This window comes from Gymnogyps californianus, chromosome 10 (genome assembly GCF_018139145.2).
Source record: "Gymnogyps californianus isolate 813 chromosome 10, ASM1813914v2, whole genome shotgun sequence".
In the NCBI taxonomy this organism is placed as follows: domain Eukaryota; kingdom Metazoa; phylum Chordata; class Aves; order Accipitriformes; family Cathartidae; genus Gymnogyps; species Gymnogyps californianus.
The window spans coordinates 18056580-18082053 of record NC_059480.1 but is presented as its reverse complement, the minus strand read 5'-3'; the positions used below and the strand labels follow the sequence as shown (position 1 = coordinate 18082053).

General features: G+C 39.1%; 2 protein-coding genes across 3 annotated transcripts in view; one reads left to right on the top strand and one right to left on the bottom strand.

The window, feature by feature from the left end:
* The window catches only part of PSMD1 (proteasome 26S subunit, non-ATPase 1), a 74882-nt gene that overhangs the window by 22370 nt on the left and 27038 nt on the right, over positions 1-25474 (bottom strand). Inside the window, exons 17-18 of the mRNA XM_050902242.1 lie at positions 3860-3974; positions 669-785 (exon numbers count right to left, since the gene is read on the bottom strand). Of these exons, the coding sequence (XP_050758199.1) occupies positions 669-785; positions 3860-3974 (232 nt within the window). The remainder of the gene's footprint in view (positions 1-668; positions 786-3859; positions 3975-25474) is intronic.
* HTR2B (5-hydroxytryptamine receptor 2B) lies at positions 13766-24399 on the top strand. 2 transcript variants are annotated; one of them, XM_050902243.1, is made up of 3 exons: positions 13766-14222; positions 21001-21201; positions 23266-24399. In XM_050902243.1, exons 1-3 carry the CDS (start codon positions 13913-13915, stop codon positions 24144-24146), a joined length of 1392 nt encoding a protein of 463 aa, XP_050758200.1. In that variant the 5' UTR covers positions 13766-13912; the 3' UTR covers positions 24147-24399. The 2 variants fall into 2 exon arrangements, with proteins under 2 accessions (XP_050758200.1, XP_050758201.1); XM_050902244.1 differs by lacking the exon at positions 21001-21201.

The following is a 25474-nucleotide window of genomic DNA, read 5'->3' as shown; positions in this document are numbered from 1 at the left end:
TGTAGACTTTTAGTCTGTACAAATGTTTGCATATCATCATCTGTCATATATTCACAGGACAAACTATTTTTAAAAGCTAAACACAGCATCTGCAATCCTTTTTGCCTTCTGAGCAGAAAGAAAAACTCCATTAAAAAAAATGTATTTGCTATAAAGCCACTAAGCCAGTTCTGACAGCAGAAACTGTTTCACCTGAAAAGTCTGAGACTAGCTACAGAAGAAACATGGTTATAACAGCACTTCCCTGCAGGGTGGCCACATCCAAAACTAAGTTCACTTATCATCAAAACCAACTTCTTTACTAAATAACCGTGTTCACATAAATCATGAGCATACAGGCCTCAATGCATGTTAGTGGAAGACAGTCACCTTCATATCATTACAAGATGCTTTTAGACCTTTTAAGAAAGAGCATTTATTCTTGTAACGCCTAGAGTTAAAATGCTGTTATCAATCAGGCCTGTTTCGATCAGCATGCATCACTCCCCCATTCAAAAGTGCATGCTCTGATCCATGCAGGAGCTTCCTGCTGTGCATTCGGCTCTGGCTCTTTACAAGGCACATACACTCTCTTGCCAATGCTTATGTGCAGTGCCAAGCACTAAAGATTTCACATCCAAGACCATTTTTCCACCTAACAAGCCAGTATGTAAGGTATGCCTCATTACCTTTGGGCAGGTAATCTCAGTCTGCTGGATCATGATAAGGGCAGATGCAATCAGAGCTCCTTGACGTACATAGTTCACAGGATCATTCGTCATTGGCTCAAGCAAATTAATTGCTTCCTAAAAAAAAAAAAAAAAAATCAAAAATAAGCAGTCACAAAGTTAATACTATTATTTTTAGTATTCCAGGATTCAGTACTCTAATGGAAGGTTACCAGATTGATGCTATCAGATATACTTTTTCATATATTTTGCCTGTTCTTGGCAAATGAAACAAAAATCTGTATTTCTGCGGATTTTCATCTAAAAATCGGGAAGAAAAAACCCGCACAAAAAACAAGTGATGGATGGAACAAGATCTACCTGCAGAAATAGGGCAACAGATAAACAACAGTTGTTGTAAGCAACAGATGCATTCATCACATTAGAACTACTGACATGCCTTGAATAGTACACATAAATTATTTGTACACTTTCTTTGCCATTCTTCCCAACAAAATACATCAGCATTACCTTCATTTTCTGTGTAAGGAACAAATGAACCAGAGACATCAAACAACATGTTGGAGGTTAGAAAATGAGATGGTAAAACAATCCAGGTCCCAGGTTCTTGGCCTTACACTTTATTGTTAGAACCTGTAACATTTAGCATCACATGAAAGCATTCATTTCAAACCTACCTCAAGTGGGGCTATCTCTGAGCACCCTTATAGTAAATATAGGTTTTTAAAACATTTCAAAATGCTCTATTGCTTCTTCAAATTTAGTAACTTCCCAGCTACGTGCAACAGGAACACAATCCACAATGATCTATCAATAAGCATTCCTTTCAATGCAGTAATTGATTATGAAAAGCTGTAAGAGAGTCTATTGTAATAAATGCTGCTTAGATGTAGCCAAGACGAGCATGGGCAAGTTGCAGGCATCTTGGACTAAATCATCTCTTTAGGCACATTTTTTCATCTCCATTTACAGTTCTGCCACTTTGCAAGCCCTGACTTCAATATACATGGAATTATTACAGACACAAATTCATTTCTAACCATGCAAGGTCCTCAGCACACATTACACAGGACAACTGAGCTCATCTAAACTCACTGCTACCAAAATGAGATTGCTCTCCTTCCTCAATTTCCTTTTAGCTATCCAGTCCCTCCCCTTTCCCTGTGCTAGCTGCAGCCCTTGTCTCACCCCTCAGTGAGCTTTTCCAGCTCGATAATTCAACAGAGAACTGTTCCCTTTTTTGTTGTTGTTATCTGGGTCACTTTTCTGTGAGTTTGTGTCAGAATCAGCTCACTAGGGAGCTGGACATGAGACAGAGCAAAAGGTGGCAGGAGGGACCAAGACTACCTGTTTCAACAGCAGCAAGTTGTTAGTGGACTCAGCCAGCCTTCAGCAACCACGTTCTTCAGATCTAAGCAGAATAAAAGCAGCAGTTTGTACAGCCATGGGCTGCACAGATAAATTTGGTCTGTGGCAACACAGGGGCTTTCTAAAAGCAGTCTGAAATGGCATGTGAAGCAAGCTGTTAGATGCTCTTTGGAGCAGGAGAGAGATAACAGTTAGACAACCACTCTAAGAAGCTCAAAGAGCTCTTTTAATCTATTATGTGATCTTCTGATTACAGAAGTCAGAGAGAATCACTTGGCACTTGTATGGAGCAATCTCCTCTCCATACTTAAACCGAGGACATGAGCAAGTGCAGTTGAGTGCATGAGTCTCCCAGCACAGACCCCTCTCCATGTTACTTCTGTCAGGGTGAGGCTTTTAAAAACATGCTGATTTTATACAAAACTCTATTTCTAAGAATCACTTCTAGAATAATATCATGCCTTTGCTTAGACTGCTTTTGCCAATTGAGCTATCTCAGAGGCTGTGCTTCTCCACCTGAAGGTGACTCATTTATTCTTTGGCACACATTCAATACCACGTATGGAACATCCACTATGACAAAAAGCTGAACTTTCCAATCTCCAAAGTCGAAATACTTGGGCCTTCAAAACCTACTAATATAAGCTCTAGGAGACGTGTCTGCATGTAATCAGATGGTTTAGGTCTTTATCACACAATGTATCTGGAAATAAAACAGACTTCTTTGTGCGACTGAAAGCATTTCCACTTAAATCAACTTGTCAGATGCAGCAGGTTAAAAATAATTAGCTCCTTGATTCCACCTTCCACTTGAGAATAAAGACACTTGGATAACAACAGGATGTTCAGTTTGCTTTCAAGTCTGCATGCTTTAGATACTGAAGACGGCAGGCAGTGCACGTCAGCAAGCTGCGCATTTCACAACGCAAGCGACATGTTGGGAAGCACTCACTTGCAAGAGCCACAGATCAAGTGTTTAACACTAGCCGAGGAAGGGATGATACAGATAAGCATGAGATTTATCAAAGACTTGGAAGCATGAAATATTACTTCCACGTGGACAGTTTGTGCACCTGTTTTGAAACTGTGATTCAGTACCACTATAGATTGTATACACATGTGGGTGAAGTAGAGGAAGCTTATCCCCAAGTTTACTTGCTGCTTGTCCCAATGAGCACTCACTTCCCACAGCAGAAGTGGGAATCCTTCTACTCTAAAAGGTCCCTGATATCATCTGTGAGAATTATCCTTCATTGACACTTATAAAGTGAGAATAAAATCTACTGGCTGTGAATTACACACCTGAAGCCACAGTAAATTTCATTAAATTTCATTGCACTTGGCTTTACTACACAGATTTTCCATGAACTGTGTATCACAGGAAAGAAGAAAGGAGCTAGAAGTTATGCAAAACACTTGCTGTTTTCCTGTCACTGGCACCCCCTTGTTCCCCCTAAAGCAATCTGTAAAAGATCAACTCCAAGGGCAAAGGAGTATTGATTTTGGAGTACTGAACATACATTTAAAGTTCAGTGGCACCTTGACAGTAAGAAAACTCTAAAAAAAGTTTTGAAGACAAAATTCCAAGAATGTGGCAATAATGTAGAAAAACATTCTTCTACTTCATCTATTCTGTACAAGCAGGAAAAGAATCTCTATGCCCAGGACAGTTAAAGAATTTAAAGAAGTACTGCTGTACTCCAGCTGGCTTGCAGTGTACATGTGCGAGAAATCTGATCTGTGTGTGTGACGTTTCTGCACAAATGTATCTGTGGCAGGAGAGAGCAGAAACAGTCTTGACAACGGATGCTTCTGGTCCTCACCTTGTTTCCAGTGCCCGCACAGCAGATACCCAAAGCCATGGCAGCCCCATAACGCACATGGGGATTGTAGCTCTCTGACAGCAAAGAAACCACGCTCGGACACTGCTCAGGAGTCCTAAAGAAAGGCAAAAAAAGAATGTTGTTTATTATTATTGTTCTTCAAAATATGGAGACTTCACTCTGTTCATCTAGAAAATTTAAAATTGTCCTTCCACACCGTATGTTCTGTACTTCTCAAATTGTAACCAGAGGGATGGAACAAATGGACTAAGAGGAGAACAGAGAAGTGCACAAATGAATAAACTTCCCTATCACTGCAGATATCACGCACAGTTCCCACTACTAAAGTCTTCTTTTAGTGCATATTTTCTGCCTTTAAAAGATTACCCAGCAGAATGACTATCTATTGAGATTGAGGTCTTTATCTCTAGAAATCATGCTGTTGTGACAGACTTTCCACTAGCAGAGGTTTACTCTCCATGAGACACACAGTACTAAATCTCCCATCAGCAGACACAAACCCCAACTCCAGTATTCAATCAACCTTCAAGGTTGGTGGGTCCCAAACTCCCTTTCGCAATCACTGCTTCTGCTGACTCCTCCTCACCCCCACCTACTGCTGTAAATCAAAGCATGTGAGGAAATACTGATACAACACACACTTCCAATCCGTTTATCAGCAATGTCTACTGTTGCCTCCGTACAATATCATGCTGTGATGTTGCTGCCTTTTAAGAGATCTGAAATGGGAGTACATGCTCCATGCCTCGCCAGCTGGGAACCAGCGTCCTGTTGGTCATTACAGCAACAGAACTTCTAGCCCTGTGCTGGGGGAGATGAAAGGGAACCCTTAATTTCCTACAGCAAGAAGCACATGGTGCTAATGCAAACAGTCTTGTGAATATTGAGTATTTCTGAAGTAGGGCAGAACTCACTTACAGGTGTCGATATATTCATTTCCCTCCTGTCTTTGTAGTCATATTTATCACTCCATTAATTTCGATGCCACAAAAAAACACTTCATAATATCATACACTGCCAATATCAGCATTTCTAATGCAGCAAGGGCAAAATTGTTTGTAAAATAAGCATCTCTGCGTCAGACAAGTCTGCATTCTGAACTCAGGCATGGCAAGCACATCCATCACAGCTAATCTGTTAAATTTACCCAATCTCATGACATCATGAACACAAGAGCGATGCAGGAATGCAGTTGGCACGTACATGTTCATGAAAAAATAAGATGGGAAACTATAAATTGCAAGTGATCTAATTATGTCTGTTTTCAAAGTGCACATCATCTCGTTATCCACTCCATCTCACTGTGTCTTGCAGCCCAGACTAGTTTTTTAATTGTCACATTCACAATCCTAAAAGCAGTCTTGCAAGCCATTTACTTTGACTATAAACTGATTTCAGACTGAAATGTACAAAGGAAGATCCGAGAACACCTTAGTTTTAGCTTCCCTTCTTACATTTGCTGTACTGAAAGATGGAGTTTGGAGGGTGGCGGCAGTACCTGTTGTACACAGGAATTATAGCATCATGTAGCATCATTAAGTGTCTATCAAAGCACTCAACTCAAGAGGTAGAAAAACCATTACAGAGTATGCTCCAGCACTGGTTTTATTTAAATGAATACCTGAATCATAGAAAACAGAAGTAAAAGACCTTAAGCAATAATCTAGTTCATTCTCTCATTGTAACTGGGGACAGAAGACATGCTCATATAACCACACACTCACACTTCAGTTATACTCTACACACAAAATCAGTTAATTTCTACTCTAGCTATTATCTTTTCCCATTGTCTCCTCTGACAACTAGCCCTAAACTCCTCTTTACACTCCTCTCTCCTGCTCCAGTTGATCGCGGACAGGCAGCACCACCACACAGGCTCCAGTCCTCCTCCAGCATTGCTGAAGGGACCCAAAGGCACCCAGCTTTCAGAGGCTACTCAACCCCTCAGCAGTAATGGCAGCAAGTACCCAGATCTCCTACCTCACCTCTGCTTCCAACAGTCTGTTTCTTTAGGAGTTTTCCTAGAACATCCGCATGGGGAAAGAATCCCATCTACCACCATTACCTTACAAAAAAAAAAAACCCTCCAAGCAGCAGCAAAAAAAACCCACATAAAAGAAGAGAGGAACAAACACAAAGTTGCTGGAAACTCTGCTGCCTCTGAGATGCAGCCCTGATGACAAATGTTAAGAAACAGGGAAGAGCTGGGAAATGGAACGATTCTGCCCTGCAAGCAAGCAGTAGAAGTGAAGACTAAAAGACACATTTACAACTACTGTCAGTCTCTTGCTCAAGTAACAGTTTGGATGCTGACAACATTTTTTTTAAAAATTAGCTGGTGTGCAGACCAGGAGTCACAAATCCTATAATAAATGAGTCCAAGCATTCAGCTGCACAGAAGACTTCAGCTCTTGCACAAAGACTCTTAACACCTTTGTGTTTGCTTTACTTCAGCAAATGTTAAACAGGCAGATTGTGAGCCAAAGAAGAGAAAAACATCTTCTGGCAAAGATGTGATTATGCACTTTGAAGCATTAATCATTAAACTCCTGTTCAGAAAGCTGGATTTTATAGAGTCATTAACTTGGACATATCTTTGTGTCTGCAGGCTCAGAAGTTCCAACAGTTTTTATTATAAAATCAGGATTAATGTACACTAATTGATTATGGAATTCTTAGCCAGATTTACATTATTTGTGCCCATTATTTTAAATGCTTTTATCTCAAATCTATCCATAAAACGGTCAAACATTTTGACAGGGGACCTTTTGTAAATCCACTTCAGGAGTTAAAGCTACTTAACGGGTCCCACCGCTTTCCTTAGTAACGCAGTCCTCTTGAACCCGCAATCTTCAAAAAGTGTCTTCCCATGTAATACAGAACTAGAAGGCAGAACCACAAGTGGGTTGAGGAAGTGAAAGAATCTTGTAAAAATGCTTATCAGAGGAACAGGACTTCAGTACACAAAAGCACTGTTGGCATCAATGCTTAAGCAATAACATTTGCTTGCTCACTTTATTGCTGAGACGCTTTACAAACTCCTACACACTGTTGCCAAAGGTTAGCCCATATAAATCCAAACCCACATTTAATAAAATTCACAAAATGCAAAACAATTCTGTCAAGCGATCAAAAGAAAAATCAAAAAGCTCTCATAAGCAGTTACAGACCACAATCGTGCTCCCATGGCATTACCTCCAACCAGTAATCCAGCTGGGGAGTATGTTTAAAACATGACCACATTCTCCTCCCCCTGGCCCGAGGCTTTCACCCTTCACTTAGAACACATCCACACGAGCTGCTGACTTGACATTCAGCACAACGGAGGGGCAGTCCTGCTGCTGATGGAGGAAGCTTCCACTTCACTAGTACCAAGCCCCACGCAGGTTCCCAAACCAAGTCCACCCCTCTGGCTCCCTGCTGGAGACCTCCACCACTCTGTTGTGCTGATGGCTGAATCAATGTGGTTACTGAGTAGAAACCTCTGGTGGGAGAGAAGTAACAAAGAGTGTGAGAAAACTTAAACACAGTACTACAAAAGATAAATGGTTTATCAGAAGTCACACTCGGCAACAGGCTACTCTTAGTCCTAATACAGACCTCTGTCATTACTACAAGCTAAACACAGAAGGTAACATCACATGAAATACCAGGATAACATCTGGAGATTTAGTGGTCAGAAGTTTCGTCTCCAGACACAATTTTTTCCCCCCTCTTAAAAGTCATAGTAAAAATTCTAAATCTGGCATATATTTAATATATTTTGAGGACAGAAGCAACATACCATAGTCCTCTAGTCTGACCTTCCCATACCACAGTCCAGCAATTTCATCTAAAAATTCCTACATTAAAGCCTAAGGCATGTCTCTAAACTGGGCTATATATATTGGACAGATAGGCAATGTCTATTTTTAAAAGCCAAATTATCTTTAATGCACTGGTTCCTTCCTTTTTTCCTAACACTGGTTTTGCTCAAGCAGTTTGCTTTTGCAATTACATTTTACTACAACAGCAAAAGAACAGCCTGATTATTTCCTTCATTTTCATCTGAAAATTGCTCAACTGCTCCTACATAAGCCATCAAAACACAGACGTCAGTGAACCCAGACCCACACACAAAAAAACAACATCACAACCAGCTTCAACTTTGCTCTGTTACCAGGAAACTAAATGAATCAAGAAGCCAAAAAAGCCTAAAAGTTTCTTCTGTAGGATTTCAACACAGCAGTCACCTACAGCTTTGTTTCCACCCTACACCAGGGTAAGTTTTACTCTTGTGATATATGGGCTGCAGATGAAGGACTTCCTCCAAGATGCAGATTGGTTTGTTTCAGAAGTCATAAACAAAACCATAAAGAAAAATAAAGATGCACCAAGACAGTAATGAGAGATCCTCAGCAAAACATAATAGCTAGCATTTTATCAGTTTCACTCACCAACCGGTTGCTCTCAAAACCTCCATGAGAAAAACACCCTATGCGGCTAAGGATTCTGAATCTTCACGGAAACCAGAACGAGAGAGAACACAAAGGAGCTGCCTAACTCCAGCTCAATTACCTTAGCCTCAACTTTAATCTCATTCCTGGGGATGTTCATCTCCTGGATATAATTAAATGTAAGTAACATTTATATACATATAAATGTTATATTCTCTATATAAAAGCTGATACTTAGCTTGTAAGTCCCCTAGAATTTCTGAGGAACCAAAGAAAGTTTTGGATTCTTCATTACTTCCAAAGAGAGAGGAAAAAGTTTTTCTTAAGCCTCCAGTGCAAAAATTCACAAAATAAAAACCACAATGTCGATTGTTACTAAATACAGACTAATATGAACAAAATCACCAGAACAGATCAGCTGCGCAGGGAAGGTGGTCAGTTTTCCTTTCAATCCATGATGCTGACCATGGAAGGTTCTCCATAGTTTGCAGAGAACCCTGAAATTGTATTTCCTTTTCACCACGAAACATTTCTTACAGCAGCATTATTAGGAATCTGTAAGGCACCTAAACTGTTGTTTTTTTCTGAAGGCAATTACAACTGCAACATCTGCAGATACTGTAATTCTTAGTAGGCTTTGCCTACAAGAGCCTTACTGGGCTACTGAAAGTTGAGGAACACTGTTAGGTACATCAACTGTGTTTAACAATCCACTTTAATCTTTTTTTCCAAGAGGCATGCAACAACACCACAAGATAAATTAAAAACTTGGATTGCTATATCCTGAAGCATATTCCACTTAGTTTCTTAGATCACAGTCCAGTTAGAATCACATCCAAATACCTTTGCACAGATTATCTCCAATTCTGTAAGTTGCACATCTTGAAGCTTAGAGGACTATTGCCATTTCTCTTTTTATTCCAACAATATTTAAACATGAAACCCTGTATATGTATAAGGTAGCATCAACAAGTAAACAAACAGAATACTGAAAATAAACCATCACACTGGTCTTGTGATTGAGACTAAAAATGGAAGTGTCTGAAGCATCACTAACATACACTTATTTTTTAGTATAAATATTTAAGGACTTTACAACTCATTGAAAAATGAAATGTCAGAGAATTAAAGAACAATGTCTTTTAAATTCCTCATTAAGTCTCCCCAGTCATATTTCAAAAGATTCTAAATATTTATGACTTTCTGAACTCTTGGACATGAATTAATCATTTGATACAGAACTATTTCCACAAGTTGCTTTGGTAGTGCAGCGACAGATAAAAATAAGAAAAGCTTAACAGAAGTTTCATTTAATCCATTAATGAGTTAATAAAGGAGGAATGCAGACATCTAATTGCACAATTTGCAGTAATTTCTGAAGGGGGTGTGTGTAGCAGAGGGGGGAAAACATAGAAGATGGAGAACCTGCAGAGAAAAATGCAACAAACTGACATATTTTGGTGTTGACTAAGCATGGGTGTAAACCCCGTCTCTTTCTCTCTCAACAAAAAGGATCCAAGCTATTCTCATGCCAGGAATTTCCTGCAACTATCTCATGTGCAACACAGCCTCCTTTGCCACAGTGTTTTTCTCTGAAATGCCTCCTGGTTGCCTAAGCAAGGCTTGCTAAAGAATGAGAGCTTCTAGGAGGCCTCCCACTGTCAGGAGGATGAGGCTGAGTGCTGCCAACAGGCACAGCAGATGAACTTGAGGGATAAGCACCAACTGAACAACACTGTCACCACTGTCAGCTCACATCTAATGTAGATGTGGCTCCATTCAAATAAAACAGTATTGGCAATTTGAAAACAGAAATAACAGCAAGGGCTGGGGGGCGGGGGGGGGGGGAATCTATGCATGGTTCAAATATTCCTGTTACGGTGGACCAGGAGGGGGGTCTAGCAAGATTTAGGGTTGAACACTCATTAACACAGGATAGGAACTGGACATGGGGGCAGGGCAGTGGCCTGCACAAAAAGTCTGGCTAGAAGCGCACAGTGAAGAACCTGCTGCAGATCTGTAATAGATATACAGGAGGATGTGTTTCTCAGAAATGATTCAAATCTGGGAAAGTTCAAAAAACATCACAAAAGGAAGGTAAGTTTTCTAGCCATCTGAAATGAAACAATGCACCAAGGAGGTATATATGCTACGCAAGCCTACATGCAACTAAACTCATATCATCTTTGTTTTCATCTGTATTTAAAAAAATAATTTCCTTTTCAATTAGATATGAATGCATTTATACAGCTTTCATCAGAGCAATCTGCAGGCAACAGTACAGCCTTCAGCTGGTGCTTCATCAAGGTGCCTCCCCCCTCCCAATTTATTTAATTCAGCCATTCTGGTGGCTAAAGAGATGATTTTGTCATATAAATTACATTATAACATCCACTGAGGCATTCCAGAGAAGTGGGAACACTTGATTTTCACTTTGACCAAAACAGCTCTTTACTGCAGCAACCAACAGTGATGCTTCTCAGAGGGTAAGATCTGTGAAGAAATTTTATAAAGAGGTAATACAGAACTCAAGCTGACAAAATTACACTTCCGTAACTGATAATTCCCCCACACTGAAGTGACTGAGCTATAGCGTCTACTGTGCTGTGAAAGAGCAAATGTGAAAAGTAAAAAAAAAACCAAAAAAAAACCCCACCTCTCTCAAGATAATGCTTCAGCTCCAACATAGGCTTCATCAGTAACTGATGCTGACTATTAGCAGATGGTTCTGATATTGTCTATTTTTTTCCCCCCGAAGTTTTAATTCTGTTCTGTAAATTCAGAGAGGTGACATGAAGATCCACACATAGGATACACCCACAAGTAGACCACTGAAGTTAAAGGATTAATCTATCTTTTACTATACTTTGGTAGTTTTACTCCGGAACATTTTTTTTTCCATTTGTGATTCAGACATACCGCCAATAGCTCCATCTCCAGAAAGCAGTAATAATTTCAGTTGCCTTTCAACAAGCAAAAAAATAGCTCAAGTGTCAATGATGAAGGAAAACAAGCTTCATCCGTACTATCAGAAAGAGTGAACACTGGCTGTGTTTAATCCAACAGAAATTTTGGTAAAGACTTCAAGTACAGTTAGATTAATACCAGGAGAGCCTTCAAGACTTATAAAACAGAAGTTGATTACACATAGTTGAGCTTAAGGAAACCTGAATCCCAATGCTCATTAGCCCAATATAGTATTGTCCTCTCTTGATTTCTGCTTTTTGTATGTTTTCATGTGCTCTACTCTCTCAGTACTGTCAGGGGTGACAATGGGGAGGTGGTCAGATAAGGAAACAGAATTACCATAGCTGGATTAATCTTTATTTCCTAATTATACTTTTCTGAAGAATAAAGATATCAAAAGTCAATTGCAAATGAATACAGCATGGAATCTTACCAAAGGTTTTCTTTAAACAGGAAAAATAAGGAACAAGTGAAAACTACTTTGCTGGAAATTCTATTGTATGATTCGCAGTTCACTGAGGACCCGATTCCCAGCTGAAGCCTGGTGAGCACTAGCAATTCATGGAATGTATGGCCAGTGACATACAGGGGGTCAGACCATGATCTCATGGTCTCTTCTGGCCTTAAACTCAAGGACTCTATTACACACTTGTCCAGCTAATGTCCTTGGAAGTGAACTCTATTTCCGTTTTTATGTGGAACTATAAGACATACACACATCTGACCGAAAGTTGGAAGGTAACAAAAGAGAACACTCATGATAATAAAAAGCAGCTGCATGAAGATAGATTTAAAGTAACAGTGCACACATTTAAAATAGTGTGCTAGACAATACTTCTATAAAATCAGTCAAGAAAAAGATTGGAGTGTTTACAGGGCAGCAGAACTTTTCAGGGTTAACTGTGCTTCTGTCCAGAGAGCGAGCGAGCAATCAGGCATACGCATGCTATGGTGCATATGGCTACAATATTGTAGCGTGAAGGGTCGTTTACAGGATCTGCACATCCTGATACAGCTACAAGGAGCACACATTATAGTACTGGAGCACTGAATCAATTAACCCTCTCTGGCTCTTTTCCAGCTAAACCGCCACTCATTTACTTCCCTGCTTTTCAAGCACTGGAGCTGGATACACTGGAACGAGTCAATCAACAAACAAGGGCAGCAGCAGACTGCAAGCTTTGCTAATGAACAAAAAAAAACCTGCACATAGACTCTGCTAATCACTTAAGTAAAATCATCGAAAGAATGGAAGAGAAAGGACAGCAGAAAAAGAACACAACCTTATTTCTATCTTTTTTAAATGTGGCAAGAATGATTATTCTCCTCTATTCAAGAGTTGGACAAAATACCTCGGTAAGAAATACAGTTTTTTCAAAATAGAAATTCTTAATCTTGGTGTTAGAAGAAACATGAGTGCTAAACAAAAGCACACAAAGAGACAAGCTTTAGAAAAATTATAAAAACCAAAACCAAATGAACAACTTGCTTTGCAGAAAGTAGTGAAAAATCTTATCTTAAAATCCACCATGTGACGAAGAAGAAAATTACAAAGGATCTTCCTGGATGCAAAGTGAACTCTACTAAAATGCAAGAGAAGGAGGTAAGGCTTTCTTCACCTGAAAATTGCAACACATCAAATCTTCTCAGTAACTGAGCATTTGTTCAGCTTAATGCCGTGACAGCTGTTTTAGTCTCTGCTTGAAGGGAAATGTAAGTGTTAAGTCTTCAGCAGAGTTGAGAGAGACAGAGAGAGAAAGAGAGAGGGAAAGAAAAGGCTGTGCTTAATAAAAGCCCTGCTCAGATTACAAAAACAAGTGGTTTACTCACCCCCCCCCCCCCCCCCCCTTTCAAGTAATGGGTAAATTTAGATGTCTCAGTTCCATAAATCTTTACAGTCCCCTTGAGACTGTCACCAGTGTTTTACTGTCTACAGCTTCCTGACCCTCACCTGATAAATTAGGAACTGTAGACATTAAAACGGAAACCTCATACATCATTTCTGAAGATATTTTTGGGGTGACCCTCTGTGGAGAAATAGGATTCTTAATAAGGGGAAATATGGGAACTGCCGTCTGCCTACGCACACGCTGCTGGAGACCAGACACTCGGGAGAGGAGGAGTTGCATATACACAACACGAGCATCTGCCTTTGCATCAGTTTGTACTTACAAAGAGCAAATCTACATACACTGTATCTAAAGGGAACCATTTGGCATCTAAATTCATCTATCACTTTTTACTGCTGTAGAAAGAAAAAAAAAAAAAGGAAGCTAATGCACTGCTTACTTTTCACAGCTACTGAATTGTCTCGTATAATCTTCTGAAACCTGAACCTCGCTATAAAGGGGAGACCAGACCACTGAACCCTACCAACCAGAGATGGACACAAGACAGGACTTTCATTTTTAAGACCTAATTGCGCCCAGCAAGGCACAGGACAAAAAAATCGGATACCAGCTCGGACATGGTTACAGTATCTCAAAATAGCAGATGACCAGTTTACCATACTGACAATGCTGGCCTTTCTTCAGGACCATCCTGGACCAGAGAGGAACAGTGAACTCTTACACCATACACAATTCCTGCGCAAAACACAGCTCCTGAATACATTCTGCTGGACACAAAAATGTCCTATCCTTTACATTTCTTGAACGGGTCTGGAGTTGGCAATGGATCTTTGTCGCCTCTCTCAGTAACAGGAGAGCCCAAGCAGGACTACCCAAGTGACGAACAAGGAAACAAAGTGCGTTGGGCAGCTTTACTGATCCTCCTGGTGATAATCCCCACCATTGGGGGGAACATACTTGTCATACTGGCAGTGTCTCTGGAGAAAAAGTTGCAATATGCTACCAACTACTTTTTGACGTCCTTGGCGGTGGCAGATTTGCTCGTGGGTCTGTTTGTGATGCCGATTGCCCTTCTCATAATATTATTTGGTAAGTACAGTGCGTTTGTTTCATCAGGCTAGCATACGGGGTACGATTTGGGGAGGTCTAATTTAAACAGAAAACCTGTTTGCTTTCCACTATTACAATTTTAAAAATTGCTTGGATGAGGGCTGCTAAATCTTCTCTCCCTCTCACCTTAATATAGCTTAATGTCTTTATGGGAATTATACCCACTGTGGATATTTTTCCTTTGAAACAAACCATTCAAAAATCACCTGAGACTTGAACTGATACTAAACTGGAGCTGGACATGGGAAATCGCATTTTGTACAGTGTAAAATTATTTTTAACAACATCAGCACAACGCTGGTATCTGTTCTATTGGATATTACACTAATTGCAGGCAGTCTTCCCTGGCACCATCAGTGACAACAAATTTTACCAGCACCAGTTTCAGAGAAACCAATTTTCTCCCACCCTGCGGAAAGCGGCAGGTTCGTAAACCATCCCAAAGAATTAACTCATCTGTCAAGCCAAGGAAGCCTTAATCCATGTACCTAATGTTTGAGGCTCAGATTTATCATTTAGTCTGGTTCATATGGAATAAAATAGGTATTTTTTTACATAAACATACATTGGGTGTGACATTTTCTTTCTGGTTAGTCATTACAGAACAAGCATGACTTTTTCATATTCTCTCATGCCCAGCTTTATTTCAGATATTGCTTTTGACAGCTAATCAGAGGCAGCTTCATGAGACAGCCTCTCTCTTTTACTCCTGAAGTTTCTTTAAAAATACATTTTAAATGGTCTATTTTCATATCATACAAATGGGAAAAAAAAAATTCAACAAGACAGGTTTTCCAGTAAACTTACAGATTTACACATTTATCTTTAACGTATAGATACCACTGAGCCCTAGATAATGAAAGGCTGCAGGAATTCAGTTTTCCTATGCTAGATCTCTAATTGTTGCCTGAGCAACATGCAAACACAATCATAAACTTTATTTCAGAAAAGGCCATCAGTAGCTTTTGTTTGCTGCAGAAGACTGGTATCACTTTATTAACAAATTTGTTTATTCACCAAATGCCTTGAGACTGAATTTCTGTATATTACAGACTGCTTCTCCCTAAACAGAAGTATGAATTGGAGGTCAGAATTCAGTGTTGAGATCATAAAATAATCTTTTTTCGAGCAACAGTTTCCAAAAAGAAAAATGAACGTACATGACCAGGACAGTGATTTCTAACTTGAAAAAAACAGTCAGTTATAAAAAACCTTGGTATGTCACGTATGTGCACATGTGTGTGTAGAGGCAAGAAACAGATATGTATATACATACTTACACACAGATACTGTAACTGCTTAGTTCCTGCCAAAAGACCTCATTAATAATAAAAATAAAACTACTAACCATAAAAAGTACTATTGGTAGTATTGGACTACCAATCAATACGAAGGGAAGGCAAGTTCTGGATTTTGTGAAGTTGTTTTTTGGTGGTGGTGGAGTTTTTTGTTTTGGGTTTTTTTTATTATTTTCATTTTGCTAGACTAATAAATCTTTTCTTTTTAACTTTATAAAGAGACTATTGCTCCTTAATCTCTCAATTAATCCAGTGCTAAACCCTGGTTACAACAGTTTAAAGCATGCTAGGAATCTTAATTTAAAAGTCAAACAAAAGCATCTTTCCTGTTGCAGGAAATTCATGAGAAAGTAGCAAAATTAGTTATAATTAACTAAGTAAGACTGTGACCAGCCTTTCACATAGCAGTGGTTAAAACTGAAATTTCTTGCATACAAGTCTCTCTTGGCAGCCAACCAGAAAAACTGCTTTGCCTCTTCACCGACTGGGAGAAGATGCTGAGGTGTTTATAGAAGTTCAAAGCATGAGCAAAACATGAGGAGTTACTGGAATGAAGCTAGAACAGACATTTAAATACATAACAAGTCCAAATCTTGAAGCTACATTAGCCAGATAACTACTTGAACATAGAATAATCATTGATAGCCAGAGAGCCAATTAAATCCAGCCTCCTGGCACTTCCACACAGGAATGTTTCCATAATAACGAAATAGCTGGGTGCAGCTTCTAGATACAGAATACAAATATTATGCTTCGATTTGGGACTGATATCTAATTATGTGGAGAACATTTGAGGGAAAAGGTGTGAACTAAAGTGCAGTCACATGAAATGATCCTCACTGTAAAAACTCATGTGTCAGAGCATTCAAATTCAAAACCTACTACAAATATTGGCTCCATGCCCTAACAGTACACTTACAGAAAAATCTTCAGAAATAAGACTGTCTTTATAATAAAGAGCTGCCCTTTTTAAAAATAAATAATAAATCTGTAACTTGCTCGCAGGTATAATACCATGAGCAGCAGATTATTTATTCTCAGCGGAGCAACCAAAATGTACTCTGGTACAAATATACACTGCAATTTTAATTTAGTAGTGTGAGTGTCAGAACATACACACAGTTCATTGCTTTTATTGCTTGCTAAATTCTTCCCATTTCTTCCAAAAAAAGGAGGGCATGTTAGGAAATAATTGCATTCTCTGAAATCTAGCTTTCAAAAGAGTTATCCAAATTTATAACAGGCAGAACTGCTGAAGGAAAGCAAAAATGTTGCTATTCATCAGGTAGTGAAATTAGCAAATAAACTTGAGAGATCGTCTCATCTGCAAAGCCTACAGAAGGAAGAAGTCTGTTGTCCACAGCTTGGTGGGCAATGGGTTAGATGGAGACAGTGCATGTACCGTCTTTTAAAATACATTCGCTATTCCTGATATTCATCCACTTAAAAATGAGAAGGTAATGCTGATCGTCCTAGGCTGCAAACCCTTGTTTTTAAAATCTATCACAAGCACTTGCAGTCTTAATCTTCCCCCGTTACTGATGACGAATCACAGCAAATCCTCCCTTCTTGCTTGTGCAATCTACCAGATAAAACTGCTTTAATTGAGGGCTACTTTCCAAAATCTCAAATCTAAAGATAAGTAAACAAAGGTTTATTCCTCACAACGCAACTCTAATAAAAAAATTACTTTGGCTAAATTAAAAAACCTACATGACAGTGAACAACTCCTGTTGAAGCTATTATTGTAGCAGAGAAATAAAGGTAGGCAGCCACAGGGGTGAAATAGTAGGACAGCAGCCTGGAAACGCCAGGCCTATGCAGTCCACAAAGCTGAATACTGATACAAAGGTGAACACCACACACAGGCTACAGACACATGCACAGCAGTCTGAAGATTGAAACCTAGGCTTAAGTCAGCCAATGATTAGAAATATCCAGTTTCCATCTCAGTAAAAGCATCATTATCTAACAGGAAGAAAATCCTTTACAGGCAACACATTTCAGCAGCCCATATAGCAGAAGAACAAATTGTTTCCAAGCCTATTTAAAGATCTCTCTTAATCATGCTTATACATGTACACAAGCAGTACTTTCTTCCAAGCTTTCAAAAAACCTTTTGGCTTATAGCAAGAGCAGCTCTCCTATACTGTACTTTGTTTTAAGTATTACACATTTCCAAGGTATTTCCTATAAATAAAACTTTTCTTAAATAAAAATTAATCAAGGGTAGACAGTTGTGGTAAAAGCTCATCTTACTTCTCTTAAGACGCAAGACAAATCTTAAAACACGTATTTTATCTTGTATTGACTCAAAATAAGGAAAATAATCTGCAACAGCAGCACTGCTGCAGTGCTGGGAGGATCCGAGGCAAAGTTTGTATGAAGGAGGAATATCTTTTTATCTTATACCACCCGACAGTTAGAGAAACCAAACAAGTTTTCAGGCAGGCATGTTTGTCAGGTAACCTAGGCATTTAAAAAAAAAATTCTAAAAAATCCAATCCATCAGCATTTCAGCTCCCAAGGAAAAAGAAGGTGAAGAATCTCAGTCAGTCCAGTAAATGCTCTGGTCTGTGCCAACAGTGTGGATCTATACTAGGAGAATCAGAACTTGTAACAATCCAAACTAAGCATGACCTGCTAATGGCTTCGTATCACCACTTGGCAGGGCATACTAATTCTACCTTCACTCTGAATTATAAAGCAGGTCACTGTCATGTTCAAGGGTCAGAGATGCTTTCTGAGTCCTGAGGGGAATATTCCATCTTTCCCCTACTCCCAAACTAACAGAATAGGTCAACAGTGATACACACCACCAGCACCAAGAAAGCACAAAATCTCAGCCCAGAGCAGTCCCTCAAACACTATGCACAGAACTTCTAACACAGGTGTAACCAACAAATCAAAGTAAGTAAAAGCAAAACACACCACAGTATAAATCCTAGACAACTACATCACTCTTCCGGACTTTAAGGTATCAGTTTCACAATATTTGTTTTGTTTAAATAATAACCATATTCTTCAATTCTTATCAGCTACTTTAAAGCCTACTCTGATTTTGTCTGGATAAAAAACATCATCTCATACACACAAATATAATACTACATAATGCTACAATCATTAATGTGATAACTTATTGCCTTCTGCATCCAGTTCAAAACAAGACAAAAATAAAGAAAAGACAAAGCTTGCTCTGTTCAATTGCACTTATCAACAACAAAAGCTCTTACAACTCAAAAACATACAAGGTTGCTTTGCATCAGATAGCTGTTTAAATGCATTTATACTTAAAAGAAGGAAAAGAGCTTTTTGTTGCAAAATATTTGAGGGTTTTCTTCTGCAAAGAGTAAATTAACTACAAAAGGAAAGAATTTATCACACTGCAATTCTCCAGAAAGCAAAGTAGTTATAATCCAGGGAGTGTCATGTAAGTACTCTCAACAGAAGTATTAGCTGCTCACTTGAAATCCAGCTGTGTTATCTGACATGCTTCAAGATGTAGAATACACTTTCCATTGTTCACGTTTTATCTGAACTAATCCTTCATCACAAAGTCAAAAGAAGCAGTCTTATTTTTCTGGAGTGAGCAAAAACATTTAAAGCCCATCAAATCAATTATTTCTTTTAACTGTTTTTTTTTTTTCTGCCCCCCCCCCCCCCTTTTTTTTTTTTACAGCTGGTTACGTGAGCCACAAGACATTTTGGTTTTCCTCTATTTTTTTTTTCCATCAGAAAGGCACCATACCTTACTGCCAGCTGAAAGTGTAGATAGAAAAATTAAATATGAGTAAGCGTTTCATAATACACTAATTACAACTTTCTCATACCTGCCTGACAGAATAATTTTTTGAAGCATAATTTCAACCATGATATCTATTTTAGGAAATACGCAGCTAGATACTAAAATTTACTGGTTAATGATTTGAAAATAGACGACCTCTTTCCCTTCTGCCTCACTGCCTACATCATCCTCACCTGGACTCCACTGCTTTGGGGATAGGTGAGGTGAGCTTCAGGGCTCCATCCACCCATTCTCTTTGTTTAACAGGTGATGTTTCCCAACATAGGTAGGAGTGCAGACAAGTACGTGCTATGTCTGGATTTATAAAATTTTCCATCCTCTGGAGTTTATAATTCAAGTCAAGGCAGCACCATTATCATTTCCATCTATCAGTCACATTACAAAAAAATGTTTTAATCTCAAACTACTGCAACATTACCACATTGATAAGACTGGGCATTACAACAGTCCAGCTTATTTGGCATTCTCAGCACGCAGATCTATTTATTCAGAGCAAGGAGATTAAAACCAATCTGATTTGTTAGAAATGTCTTTTTTTTTCCTTAATCATCATTCAATGAAGAACTGATTTCTCTGGCAATACTATTAATGTGCCTACTGATTGAGTACAGGTGAATTTTATAAGGAAGGAGATCAACTTCTACCATTAGAAACAGAAAAAACTTCCATGTTCACACATTCTTCCCTAGGACTACAGAACATTCTTATAGACACACAACACTAAGGCGCACCTCAAATTGAACACTCCTAGCACTGGATTGCAATACAAACTACTTGTGAGTGAAAATAAAGCAGTTAAGAAAAAAATAATCAGTTTCATTAAAGTTCATTCCGTTCGGTACTGTAAATGTCGATGGGGAGAACCAGCTCTCAAAAATATGAGCCTTTTGGAAAGTTGAACACTACAAAACCTTTATCTTGGACACAATGCAGTTGACAGACCCTATGTTCGCTATAAAGATTAACATTAAAGACAGATAACTACTGTAAGAAACAGGATGCCAGATTTCAAATCCAAGCCATCGCTCTTGAAAAAAGAAGAAAGGAAAAAAAAATGCACATGAAAGCCCTTCAATTTTTATAAAATCATTACTGAGACAGAAGAGCCCTGCTTTGCCACATTAGTGCTCAACTGTATCTGGTCAAGTGACACAGTAAACTCATTTTAAAACTGTTTGAACTAGATTCTTCAAGATCATCACTAAGATTCAACCATGGTTCTGCAACAATTGACTAATACATTGGTTACGACCCATTATCTCCTCCATTTAATACAACCTTGAATCATAGGACTATCAAGGAGACATAGCTGAAAATAATAATTTAACAGCAGGGCGCAAGGACCAAGCACAGTGATGGCCCATTTTTCAAAAACTTTTTTATCCAGAGTCCTTGCCACAAAGAGCTTATGATCTAAAAAGCACAAAAAGACAGTGAAAGGCTTATAAGACACAAACAGCCTGATCAGTGTGATGGCAGCAACCATGCCAGTTTGGAGCTAAGTAAAATTTAAGACAGAATCCAGCTGAGGCAGTGGCAAAGCTCGGTTCCTGTAACATTATGAACTTCTCAAAGGTACTGATGTCAAGGGAAAACCACACACTGAAAACTCTCAAAAAGCTTAGATTCTAATGAGTTTTCTGTTCTCTTTCAGACAATGCCTGGCCTTTTCCAACTGCCTTGTGTCCTATCTGGCTGTTCCTTGACGTCCTCTTTTCCACAGCTTCCATCATGCACCTCTGTGCCATCTCACTAGACCGTTATATTGCGATTAAAAAGCCAATTCAGGCTAGTCAGTACAATTCATGGGCTACAACAATCATCAAAATCATCGTGGTTTGGCTCATTTCAATAGGTATGTGAGACTCAGAGACTGGAAAAGGAATGCAGAAGCTTTCCATGTCCAAAACAATAGGTGAAAGCTGGGCAAAATGGAAAATTTGGCCAAGTACTATTCATTAGCAGATCCTAACACCTGGCCTGGCCTAAGATCACCTCTTGGATCATACATAGCTACATCATAAAAATCTGCCTGCTCCTTATCAGGCTTACCAGAAAGAGCAAGGATTGAGAAGGGATAATCATCATTCTTTTTCGTGGTCCTAAAAGTCCAAAAATCAGAAGACAATATCTGCATGCATAGCATGTCTCCTGGGAAAGCAAGATTTCATGTTCCTGTGGTAGTATATTCTGTCCCAAACACAATTTTAAGCCTTGAGTAGATGCTGCTAAAACCTGTGCCCTACAATTGTCCCACGAAGCAAGTAAAAAAAGGTTAATTACTTACATCCAAGATTAAAAGATAAATGAGTGGCTAGTAACATTCACACTGAAGACTGAGATGCACTGGCAATATAGCATACAGAAAGGCTAACTTCTAAGCAAAAAAAAAAAAAACAAAACCCAAACAACAAATCCTGAACAGTTTATATAAAGGATGCCAATGTATAAAGTTTTACGATATTAGCACCTCTGTAATGTGCATGTGGCACCTCACCTGTCTTTAGTGCTTAAAAAAATAAATCTGTTAAATGAGCTAAGGAGGTAAAAACATTTAATTCAAAGAACTTAATGTGTTCTGCAGGCAGCCATAGGCATAGTGCTGTATGCTCTGTGTGCAAGAGAAAGAACAAAATATTCTGGATTATTAAGGCCAACGATGCATAAGAGAATGGGTACATCCACATTCTTGGCTGAGGCATACATGCCTAAACCCAAAAATTCCAGCTTGAGAAAAATTCTAGAAGAGCTGTGATGATAGGAGAAAAGATGCCATCTCTATTTATCACAAAAAAAGAAAACTGTTAGCATGACAAGACACTTACAAGTTGACCTTTTAATGCCTGATTTATTGTTATTAATCAGTGCTGTACTTTTTTATTTCTTTTTTATCTAACACACAAGTACTCTGCAGCTGAGCCAGTGTTCTCCAAATCAAAGGTTAATTTGGTTCAATCCTAATTTTAAATGTTTGCTGTATCTGAAGGTGTGCCTCTTATTAAGAAAGGGATCAAGTGGCTGAAGGGTAAACCATTTTGCTCTTGCTGCCTTCAACCAACTTCAGTAAGCAGAGTAGCAGAGGAATACAGTAAATCCCTAGATCTCATTAAGTGGTATCAGGAAACAGCACAAATAACCTTCACCAGACAGCAAGGAACCTGTTGTTTTTGTTGTAATGTCAGACTGCTGGCAAATGAATTGCTGACTGTAATACAGTGGTTATAAAAAATTCATTTAAAAGACAAGACTGCTAACATTTTTTTTAAACAAGTGGTGAATTACAGAGCTAGCTAGCCTCATTTAAACACACTTAAATATGCAAGAGACTTTAAACAACAAATCCATCTCAAACACACACTGCATAATTCTGGCATCTATTTAATTACTTGTATATATGAAAGTCAAGCAGGGTGAAAAAAATCAGCTGTCTGTGTCCAGTTACTTGATGTAGTTAAGATAAGAGGGAAAGACAAGTTTTATGCATTTACAGAACTGCCCTTCAAAAAGTTCAAAGGTTACCCCAAGGGGGGAAAAAAAAAAAAAAAAAAAAGAGATCACATTAGGGAAACACATTTCAACGGAGGAAAAGCCATACTAATTCTAACAACTAGAGTCAAAGCAATTCATGTGTTTTACACTTGAGAAGTTGGCAACTTCACACCGCTTCCTCAATCACTAAGGGTTAGGCCCAATCTCCTTAGAAAGGGCACTCTGTTAAAGCTGAGCTTGCCAAGTCTTACAAAGTACTAGCTGCCCAATTACCCACGTGATGCTCTCAACAATTCACATTCTCTCCATCACCCTGTGCCTGCTCCAGAGCTCAGGAACTCCCTTGCTTTAGAAACCCTGAGGCTTCAGGTCCAAAAAAGAGATTGCAAGCAATTACCATATGCTGAAGTACTTGGTTTTTCTCCTGTAGGCATTGCTATTCCAATCCCTATCAGAGGCATTGAAGATGGAAATGGCAACTCTACAAACATCACATGTGTCCTGATGCCTGATCGTTTTCATGACTTCATTCTGTACGGATCAGTGGCTGCATTCTTCATTCCCCTCGCTATCATGGTAGTCACTTATTTTCTGACAATCCAAGTGCTACGCAAGAAGGCCTACTTGATCAACAAGCCACCTCAGCGCTTCACTTGGTCAACAGTGTCCACAGTATTTCAGCGTGACACAACACCTGTCTCCTCACCAGAAAAGGTGGCCATGCTAAATGGCTCCAGAAAGGACAAGACTTTGTCCAATGACATGCCTATCTGCAGAACGTCTACGATTGGGAGGAAGTCCATGCAAACGATAACCAACGAACAAAGGGCATCAAAAGTTCTGGGGATTGTATTTTTTCTTTTCTTGTTGATGTGGTGCCCGTTCTTCATAACAAACATAAGTTCAGTTCTGTGCAACTCCTGCAACAAGGAGGTTTTTCAAAAGCTTATGGAGATATTTGTTTGGATAGGATATGTATCCTCAGGAGTGAACCCTCTTGTCTATACACTCTTCAACAAAACATTTAGGGAGGCTTTCAGCAGGTATATCACTTGCAACTATCGGACCACAAAGTCTATCAAGGCCCTTCGGAAGCACTCCAGCAGGATCTCTTTCAGAAGCTCTGTGGCAGAAAATTCCAAGCTTTTTGTCATGCATGGGATGAGAAATGGTATTAACCCCATTATGTACCAGAGCCCAATGAGGCTGAGGAGCTCACCCATCCAAGCGTCATCAGCCATTCTGCTGGATACATTGCTGCTCACAGAGAATGAAGTTGATAAAACAGAAGAACAAGTCAGCTATGTATAGTGGAATAGCAGCCATGTCCATATCACAGTATTACTGTATGTATTATTCTAGGTAACTGTGCTATAAGAGGGTATAAATACTATTGTTTTCTGTTATTTATGCAAGCAATATCTTATAAATTTATATTAATTCCTCTCCTCCAAAGTCTCCTCTACTTTAACCCCAACCCCATGGTGGCAACCACAACTTCATTCCACGATAAATGACTAATACAGAACTGTAGCCTACAGGAAGAGGGAAATAAATAAAAGCTAAATCAGTTTGAGTACGACTTCAGTTCTCATCATCTTCAGTCTCTTCAAAGTACATTTTTATAAGAAAAGTATCTCTGTACAAACACTACTTCAACATTCACTCTGGCAAGAAGACAAAACACTCTGTAGGTTGATGCTCTACGATGAAATTAGCAGGGGATACAAGCTTGCTGGTTTTAATTTAAACCCACCTTTACTCTGTGTAAAGAAAACAGCCCACAAGCTCACTGCATTGCCTCCTACAGATACATTCCTCTGCTGAGACTGTATATCCAAGCACGAGCTTTTCTTGTTCTCTGAGGGTATGTATATCACAAGCAGAATCACTCACTCCAGAGACCAAAAGGTGTACATGCCCATTCCACAAGGGGTAAAACTGGTTCTTAGCAGGGTGAGAAAAAATTCCATGTGCTGAAATTATCCCTTTGTGGTTTTATTGTAGGGGTGGGCAGACTCTCTTACCCACCTGAATTTCATCTCCATTACTCTCACATACACATAAGCCTGGTATTGTCAGATTTGTCACAGAAAACTGCCCTTTGTTCTTTTCATACTAAGAAAATTAGAGCATTTAACCAAAATAGGATGATACCACATCAATGACCATGAGTAAAACAGGACAGGCAGTGCCTGGAACATCCCTTTAATTTATATGAACAAAATTCCTTTTTTATGACCATTGGAACTTCAGTGAGAGCCTCCCCTTATCCAATATAGTACACACAAAGCAGAAAAAATCACAGGTAGAATAGCTATTTCACTTGAAAATAAGAGCAAGTGTTTAAGAGACAGCAGAGACTACAGTATTATCTAGACTTGCACACATTCACATTTTAGCTTAGCTCAAAATAATTTCATTGGACTAATGGCATAAGATTACAGGTCCCAATCTGCACTCTCAAACATGCTCAAGCCTTCCATCAGAGCACAAAGTTCATAGAAAGAATCGCTCCTCACAATCCGTAAAAGCTACCAGAGTCTATCACCTGGGAAATCAGGAGCTTCTAACAGCTCCAGACCATCTCTCTTTGGGAAGGGAAATCGGACTTCCCCAAAGTACTGGAGTTCTTACAG

Coding starts and splice junctions, on each gene's coding strand:
- HTR2B (XM_050902243.1), top strand. CDS start 13,913: ATGTCCTATCCTTTACATTTCTTGAACGGGTCTGGAGTTGGCAATGGA. Junction 14,223..21,000: donor CCTTCTCATAATATTATTTG/GTAAGTACAGTG, acceptor GTTCTCTTTCAG/ACAATGCCTGGCCTTTTCCA. Junction 21,202..23,265: donor GGTTTGGCTCATTTCAATAG/GTATGTGAGACT, acceptor TTTCTCCTGTAG/GCATTGCTATTCCAATCCCT.